Raw genomic sequence first — 10,000 nt, 5'->3', positions numbered from 1 at the left:
CCGACGACACAACCTTAACATCGTCTCCTACGCCGACGACACCCAGCTAATCATCTCACTCACCAGTGACCCCACCACCGCCAAGAGAAACGTCCACGAAGGGCTGACAGCAGTCGCCACCTGGATGAACTACAACTGCCTAAAGCTGAACGCAGACAAGACCGAAGTCCTCCTCCTCGGTCCCACCACATCCACATGGAATAACTCCTGGTGGCCCACAGCCCTCAGACACCCTCCAACCCCACCGACCATGCATGAAATCTAGGCGTCATCCTGGACTCATCGCTCTCCATGGTCCGGCAAATCAACGCCATCTCTTCTGCATGCTTCCACACACTTCACCTGCTGCGAAAGATCTTCAAATGGATCCCAACCGAGACCAGGAAGACTGTCACTCATGCCCTCGTCAGCAGCCGACTGGACTATGGTAACGCACTCTACGCCGGCACCACCATCAAGCTCCAAAAGAGACTACAGCGCATCCAGAACTCCTCGGCCAGACTAATCCTTGACATCCCTCGTCAATACCACATCACCAAATACCTGCGGGACCTGCACTGGCTCCCCATCAACAAAAGAATAACCTTCAAGCTTCTCACCCACGCATTCAAGGCCCTCCACAACATCGGTCCCGAATACTTGAACCACCGCGTTACCTTCTACACCCCTGCCAGACAACTTCGATCGGCCGACCAAGCCCTCGCTGTCATCCCCCGCATCAGGAAAACCACAGCGGGAGGCAGATCCTTCTCTCACCTGGCTGCCAAGACTTGGAACACCCTTCCGCTGCACCTTAGACAAGCTACCGCCCTAACTAAGTTCAGAAAGGACCTCAAGACCTGGCTCTTCGACTGAACTGCAACCATCAGCGCCTTGAGACCCTTACGGGTGAATAGCCGCGCTTTACAAGAACCCAATAGATAGATAGACAGACACACACAACACATGCACAGTGCACATCTACATATAAACTGATAGTGCAGACACACACACAGCACATGCACAATGCTCACGTACATATATACTGATAGTGCAGACACACACACAGCACATGCACAGTGCTCACGTACATATAAACTGATAGTGCAGACACACACACAGCAAATGCACAGTGCACATGTACATATAAACTGATAGTACAGACACACACACACAGCACATGCACAGTGCTCACTTACATATAAACTGATAGTGCAGACACACACACACAGCACATGCACAGTGCTCACGTACATATAAACTGATAGTGCAGACACACACACAGCACATGCACAGTGCTCACGTACATATAAACTGATAGTGCAGACACACACAGCACATGCACAGTGCTCATGTACATATAAATTGATAGTGCAGACACACACACACAGCACATGCACAGTGCTCACGTACATATAAACTGATAGTGCAGACACACACACAGCACATGCACAGTGCTCACGTACATATAAACTGATAGTGCAGACACACAGCACATGCACAGTGCTCACGTACATATAAACTGATAGTGCAGACACACACACACACAGCACATGCACAGTGCTCACGTACATATAAATTGATACATCACATGCACAGTGCATACATACATATACACTGATAATATAGCACAGCATCTACACTGGCACACAGCTGCAATACAATGCTCATACCTGCAGAAACGTGTCCCCCTCTGAGCGCAAAACCTTGAAGAGCGCATATCCGGGAATACAAATGACCGAAGAAAGTGCCATGAGGAAGCCCAGTGTGATTGCCCAGCCAGGATAGATATAATTGTTGTACGTGATTGGACGATACTGGATTACCGTGAAGATCAATATAAACTAGAAAACAGCAGAAAGGTGATTTTGTCAATAAACAAACTCAGGTAAATAAAGGAAAATACATTTGCCTGGAGGGAAATGGCTGCTTATTAATAGCATCTGGTGTTACTGAGTCATCAGATCTGTGTACAGCTCACACCTCTGTCTGATCAGTACATTATAGAGAAACCTAATGAAGTCCTGTCTTAGGGCTAGATTACATGTGGTGTACAAGCGGTATTGTCTGTTTCCGCATGACAGTAAGAGCACTCTTATTACAAGTTGAAGGTAAATGCGATTGCAAGAGTGGAATCGCCTTTAACGCTCGTCGGGTTAGCACCACTAAAAACCTTGCGTAAAGGATAGTGCGTTAAAAAAAAGCACTAAATACAACAAAAATTACAGTTACACTCATATAAACACTATCTGATAAAAAATATTCATAGAAATCTTTAAAAAAAGTTTTATGGGGTAAAAGGTATATGGTATATGACAAGATGTTTGGCTATATTGTATAGATACATACATATACATGTCTAAATATGTGTATGTATGTATGTATATATATATATATATATACACACAGTATATATATATATATATATATATATATATATATATAATATACATATACATACACATATTTAGATAAGTGCTTTATTTCATATAAGGCTGCATATAGGGCCATATTAAAATGATACATCTGTAAACCTGTATCTGAACTGGAATATTGGCTTCACTGTCTTATAAGACCCATATTCAGTACAAGTTCCAGGCTCTCCTCTTTCGGTGGTCTTTCCACTTACAAATATGATCGCTGGGGAAATGAATCGCCAACAGATCTGGAAAAAGAGTGGGGGAGGGAAGCCCAACATCATCTCTATGTCCCTGAAGTAATTTCTATGTCCTGTAGAAACAAAGAGACCCATAAGATCCGGGAGAATTTCCCATTACATTTTTAGACACCTTATGATAAACTTATACACAATACCATAGATAATCACACGGTGAGTGCGGCATAATGACTATTGGGTGACCATGCAGCAAGACAAAGGGAATATGTATATTACTCTGTTTTACCAGGAGAATTTGTAGACATCAGACTAAGAAAATTGTCCAAGTATCTAAATCATAAACATGTCGCAGGGTCACTCACCATAAATGTACATTATGGCCACACACATAATACAGGAAATGATAACCAGGGAAAAGCTAGCAGCGTAGTTGTCCATCAGTAGCAGCCAATAGATCCCAGCCTGTACGGGAGAAACACGTTCGTCAGTGAGATTCGTAAGCTCTAATGGCGCAGTCTGTAGTAATCACTATTTTATTAGCAGCAAATACTAGTTTTAGCCTTAATTGTCTGATCACAGCTCCCATTATCACTGTTTGTTTTATTATATCTTTCTTACCAACATGCAACACTCATCCTGACAGGGGTCTATCTGGGATTGATAAGACACTATTGCTTGCCTGGGGAAAACCGATCAAATCTACAGTGCTCAGTGCTTTGTAGTTTCCTGGGATGTCCCTCTCAGAAGTATTGTGCTCAGTGTTACAGGTTCAAACCCCTTTGTTATTTCCTGGGATGTCCTTCTCAGAGGTATTGTGCTCAGTGTTACAGGTTCTAAGCCCTTTGTTGTTTCTACAGTGCTCAGTGTTACAGGTTCATTGACTTAAATAGATATGAAACCCACATTTATTTTCTTTCATGATTTAGATGCATTCAATTTTAAGCAACATTCTAATTTACTCATATTATCAATTTCTCTTCGTTCTCTTGATATCTTTATTTGAAAAAGCTGGAATGTAACCTTAGGAACCGGACCATTTTTGGTTCAGCACCCTGGGTAGTGCTTGCTGCATGATGGCTACCCAGGTTCTGAACCAAAAATGGGCCGGCTCATAACCTTACATACCTGCTTTTTCAAATAAAGATACCAAGAAAACGAAGAAAAATTGATAATAGGAATAAATTAGAAAGCTGTTTAAAATTGCTGCTCTGTCTAAATCAAAAAAGTTTAATTTTGACTAGACTATCCCTTTAAAACTACAATAACTAACCTGACACAATCATCTAGACATTAGGCTCACTTATACCTTTTTAAACACATTGATGCAGTAAACAGGATGTAAACCTTAGAGATTTGGCCATAAAGATAACGTACTTGTGTAGTAAGAGGGATTCCGAAGAGGAAGCCAATGACAGCGACTCCCAGTGTCACTACGGTTTTATAGCGTATAATCCAGTCATTGCCAATTTCATCCACAATGGCTGTAACCAGTGTCTCCAGCAAGCAGAACTATGCAAACAACACAAAACACAAGGCATTAATTCATTGCCTCTGAGCAGGTCATAGGGTAACATGGCAGAAATGTCACCCACAGGGCCAAGAGTCACAAAATACCCTCATGCATGAGAACCCCCTTTGTACATGTATAGAGGCTATGTGTTTGTTTTACTCTGACCATGAGAGATGCACAATACCTGAGTTCCCAGCCCCAGCAGGATAAGCATGAAGAAGAACAGTATGGACCATAGAGGAGAGATGGGCAGCAGTGTCAGCGCCTCAGGATACGCCACAAATGCCAACCCAGGACCATGATCAGCCACTTGTGAAACGTCCACTCCCAGATGGTTTGCCATGAAGCCCAAGATAGAGAAGATGACAAAGCCTGCATAGACGCTGGTGGCACAGTTGGTGATGCTAATGATGATACTGTCCCTACAAGTAGAGCAATGATCCTGTCTTTAATAAATACATAGGTAGAGAGCAGTGACTGACACCCTCAGAGTTAAATTAACAATAATGTCCCCTCACTTCTACTGATAGGCACATTTTCCTTTTTAGACTCTGTGCTTCTATGAACAAAAGGGAGACAATTCTGTAAGGTGAGGAAACCCTCTCCAACTCTACTAATATCCCACACTGCCCTAGAAATAAATCAGCTATGTAATCTGATAATTTTAGATTGCCACAAAAATACTGAGAGATTTGTCTCACTGGTGAGAAAGGGCTCATGTGAGTAACATTACAAAATGATTTATTAGATATAACAGTTATCCCTATGGTCTTTGGGTACTTACCTATAGCAGTTGTTGTGGAACTTGTTGTAGGAAGCCATCGTGATGAGTCCACCCCAAGCGCATCCCAATGAGTAAAAGATTTGTGATGCTGCGTCGCCCCAAACCTGCCGGAGAAATGTGCCAGGAACAGGCAAAAACTAAATTCACAGCTGTTCTCCCCAAATATTTATATACAATCCAGCCCCGTCCCACAGCACGTGTGATGCTCCCCAGGAAGAGCACATAGGTGACAGCAAGACACACCTGTGACTATTCACTAACCTTATAAATCTCTCATTTGTGATCTGTGACTATTCACTAACCTTATAAATCTCTCATTTGTGATCTGTGACTATTCACTAATCTTATAAATCTCTCTCATTTGTGCTCTGTGACTATTCACTAACCTTATAATTAAGTAAATCTTTCTCATCTGTGCTCTGTGACTATTCACTAACCTTATGATTATGTAAATCTCTCATCTGTGCACTGTGACTATTCACTAACCTTATGATTAAGTAAATCTCTCATCTGTGCTCTGTGACTATTCACTAACCTTATGATTAAGTAAATCTCTCTCATCTGTGCTCTGTGACTATCTACTAACCTTATGATTAAGTAAATCTCTCATCTGTGCTCTGTGACTATTCACTAACCTTAGGATTAAGTAAATCTCTTGTCTGTGCTCTGTGACTATTCACTAACCTTAGGATTAAGTAAATCTCTTGTCTGTACTCTGTGACTATTCACTAACTTTATGATTAAGTAAAGCTCTCTCATCTGTGCTCTGTGACTATTCACTAATCTTATGATTAAGTAAATCTCTCATCTGTGCTCTGTGACTATTCACTAACTTTAGGATTAAGTAAATCTCTCATCTGTGCTCTGTGACTATTCACTACTTTAGGATTAAGTAAATCTCTTGTCTGTACTCTGTGACTATTCACTAACTTTATGATTAAGTAAAGCTCTCTCATCTGTGCTCTGTGACTATTCACTAATCTTATGATTAAGTAAATCTCTCATCTGTGCTATGTGACTATTCACTAACCTTAGGATTAAGTAAATCTATTGTCTGTACTCTGTGACTATTCACTAACTTTATGATTAAGTAAAGCTCTCTCATCTGTGCTCTGTGACAATTCACTAACCTTATGATCAAGTAAATCTCTCTCATCTTTGCTCTGTGACTATCTACTAACCTTATGATTAAGTAAATCTCTCATCTGTGCTCTGTGATTATTCACTAACCTTATGATTAAGTAAATCTCTCTCATCTGTACTCTGACTATTCACTAACTTTATGATTAAGTAAATCTCTCTAATCTGTACCCTGTGACTATTCACTAACCTTATGATTAAGTAAATCTCTCTCATCTGTACTCTGTGACTAGTATTCATTAACCACTAACCTTATAATTAAGTAAATCTCATCTATGCTCTGTGACTATTTACTAACCTAATAATTAGGTAAATCTCTCTCATCTGTGCTCTGTGACTATTCACTAACCTTATGATTAAGTAAATCTCTCATCTGTGCTCTGTGACTATTCACTAGCCTTATGGTTAAAGGGACACTGAACCCATTTTTTTTTTCTTTTGTGATTCAGATAGAGCATTACATTTTAAGCAACTTTCTAATTTACTCCTATTATCAAATTTTCTTCATTCTTTTGGTATCTTTATTTGAAATGCTAAAAAATGCTAAAAAAGTTTAGATGTCGGCCCATTTTTGGTGAACAACCTGGGTTGTTCTTGCTGATTGGTGGATAAATTCATCCACCAATAAAAAAGTGCTGTCCAGAGTTCGGAACAAAAAAAAAAGCTTAGATGCCTTCTTTTTCAAATAAAGATAGCAAAAGAACGAAGAAAAATTGATAATAGGAGTAAATTAGAAAGTTGCTTAAAATTGCACGCTCTATGTGAATCACACAATATAGTAATATTATAGAATATAATGTAAAGCTAGGATGTCTTAATGGACCACTTAATTTAAGAGGTTAAAATATTTCCGGCTTAGTTATTTACAGAGATTGGCAATCGTAGTTATATACCGCCAATCCACAGAGATAGTATTATAATTTTAACCATAATAAATAGTCGCCTTACTACCCACTTATCACATTAATATGTAAATAGTATAATGGTTAGGAAATGTTATGCTTTTACACGTGTGTATACCCCTTTTTTGGGGTTCTTGTAATAGTTGGACATCAGTCTCAAGTCTTTATGAAAAACGCCTACTAACACAAAGTAAATGAGGGTAAATTCCCAATATCCTTACTAAGAGATTCAGTTAACATTCGATACTACTGGTTCCGTACACAGTATACTGAGTTGTGGATTAAACGTATTCCAAGTATGGTTCACTAGTAAGTCTTGAGTAGTAGTATTACAGTTGTAGTTAACTGCAGTGTGCAAAGTGTGATACTTTCTTGCAAATTATTGTGCACACTGGTAAACTCAATAGGCTGTAATAAATAGAAGCGCTTTTGTTCGTTACTTATAACCTGATATTGATTAGTGATTTCAACACTATTTAGGTACAGTTTAGGTTATGTTATAGTACTTAAATTTATTAATAGCGTTTCTATATGACACTTGAGAGACGTATTATAGTTGGTGATTACTCAATATTCTATAATAGTAGCTAGTGCTACTCGCTGGACCTTAGGCTATATACGGTTACCCAGAATATATTTCAGTGTTACTATATAGCGTTTATGAGAGATGATAACATAGTTGCAGATAAACTGCTTGTGTAACTTCCCAATTGTTATAAAGGCATGGCTAATATGTAGCGGTTACGTTAAGCAGTAGATCGATCAGTGTGATAATGCTCCAAATTATAAAGTTTAACAACAGCTCCTTCTCTTATTAAAAATGAGCCCCCATATGCTCCCGTAGAACCCCTGACGTGTTTTGCCCCACACGTGTAAAAGCATAACACTTCCTAACCAGTATACTACTTACATATTGATGTGATAAGTGGGTAGTAAGGCGACTATTTATTATGGTTATAATTATAACACAATTTCTGTGGATTGGCGGCATATAACTATGATTGCCAATCTCTGTAAATAACTAAGTTGGAAATATTTCAACCTCTTAAATTAAGTGGTCCATTTAGACATCCTAGCTTTACATTATATTCTATAATATTACTGTATTATTTTCCATATGGAATAAATGGAAATGCATGGATAATGTACCGCTATATTATATAAAGGCGATATGAGATTAGAGGAATAAATTGGTAATATATTCTTAGACACTCAGATAGAATTATTTCTCCTCTACCCTCATTTATCTCCTGCTATCCATTTAAACCTTACTATTTATAGAAGATTATACAAAGGCCCATTGAATTACTAGCAGTAAGGTGTTCATGTTAACACTTCTCCTTCATAGTTTTAATATCTACCCAATTCTAATTGTTTAACTAATAAAATGTATCGTTTAGTATTTCTTTTCTTTATGTTCCTGCCTAGTAGTTAAAGGGACACTAAACCCCAACATTTTCTTTCATGATTCAATTAGAGAATACAATTTTAAACAACATTCCAATTTACTTCTATTGTCTTTTTTGCTTCATTCTTTAGATATCCTTTGATGAAGAAATTGCAATGCACATGGGTGAGCCAATCACACGAGGCATCTTTGTGCACCAACCAATCAGCAGCTACTGAGCCTATCTAGATATGCTTTTCAGCAAAGTATATCAAGAGAATGAAGCACATTAGATAATAGAAGTAAATTAGAAAGTTGTTTAAAATTGTATGCTCTTTCTAAATCATGAAAGAAAAAAATGTGGGTTTCATGTCCCTTTAAGGCATAGAGTGCTTTAGCGCATTCTTTTAGTGGGAATTCTCTCTTCTTTCCTTTCCAGACATCTCCAGTTATATTAACCGTGCGCATCACCACTCCCTAGGTTACTCTTACTTAAAGGGACACTGTACCCAAAAAATTTCTTTTGTGATTCAGATTGAGCATGAAATTTTAAGCAACTTTCTAATTTACTCCTATTTTCAAATTTTCTTCATTCTCTTGGTATCTTTATTTGAAATGCAAGAATGTAAGTTTAGATGCCGGCCCATTTTTGGTGAACAACCTGGGTTGTCCTTGCTGATTGGTGGATAAATTCATCCACCAATAAAAAAGTGCTGTCCAGAGTACTGAACCAAAAAAAAAGCTTAGATGCCTTCTTTTTCAAATAATGATAGCAAGAGAACGAAGAAAAATTGATAATAGGAGTAAATTACAAAGTTGCTTAAAATTTCATGCTCAATCTGAATCACAAAAGAAAAATGTTGGGTGCAGTGTTCCTTTAAGTGAGACTTCTATTAACCACATTAGGAGATTGCCCGTTTGTAGTGCCATTGCTTAAACCCAGTTCCAGAGCAGCAATTTTAAACAACTTTCTAATGTAATTCTATTATCACATTTTCTTTGCTGTCTTGGTGTCTTTTGTTGAAAAGCAGGGACATAAGCTCAGGAGCGTGCTCGTGTCTGGAGCACTATATGGCAGCAGTTTTGCAATAATGGTATTCATTTGCAAGAGCACTAGATTTCAGCACTATTTCCTACCATAGAGTGCTACAAATGGCTACCTAGGTATCTCTTCAACACCGAATATCATAGGAACAAAGCACATTTGATAATAGAAATAAATTGGAAACTTTTTAAAAATGTAGGTTCTGCCTGAATTACAAAATAATGTTTTTTGGATTTCCTATCCCTTTAATATCAGATAAAACGTATTAACCCTGACAAGCGCGCTAATTAAAGGAGAAATGCGCCAACTTAGTTACTGGGTTTGGTGCAGAGGACTAATCAGTAATTGGCTGTATCTGCCTCACCCTTCTGTTCATTTTTTTTTTCCCCTTATCCTAAATTATTAAAGGGACATGAAATCTGACATGAAGATGAAAGGGCAACAGTTCAACACATAAGCACAACATAAATATATCTTTATATTTAGTGTATATACAGTATATATATATACATACATACATACATACACATACATACATACATATACATACATACATACATACATACACACATACACATACATACATACATACATACATACATACACATACATACATATACATACATACATACATAC

The 10,000-nt window shown here is 38.2% G+C and overlaps 1 protein-coding gene across 1 annotated transcript in view; it reads right to left on the bottom strand.

Moving 5' to 3' along the window:
* SLC6A9 (solute carrier family 6 member 9) overlaps positions 1-10,000 on the bottom strand; it is a 300,045-nt gene that overhangs the window by 14,796 nt on the left and 275,249 nt on the right. Inside the window, exons 8-13 of the mRNA XM_053693400.1 lie at positions 4,891-4,994; positions 4,291-4,528; positions 3,971-4,105; positions 2,959-3,058; positions 2,609-2,709; positions 1,653-1,823 (exon numbers count right to left, since the gene is read on the bottom strand). Of these exons, the coding sequence (XP_053549375.1) occupies positions 1,653-1,823; positions 2,609-2,709; positions 2,959-3,058; positions 3,971-4,105; positions 4,291-4,528; positions 4,891-4,994 (849 nt within the window). The remainder of the gene's footprint in view (positions 1-1,652; positions 1,824-2,608; positions 2,710-2,958; positions 3,059-3,970; positions 4,106-4,290; positions 4,529-4,890; positions 4,995-10,000) is intronic.

This window comes from Bombina bombina, chromosome 10 (assembly GCF_027579735.1).
Source record: "Bombina bombina isolate aBomBom1 chromosome 10, aBomBom1.pri, whole genome shotgun sequence".
Taxonomy (NCBI): Eukaryota; Metazoa; Chordata; class Amphibia; order Anura; family Bombinatoridae; genus Bombina; species Bombina bombina.
This window is presented reverse-complemented; position numbering and strand designations above follow the sequence as displayed.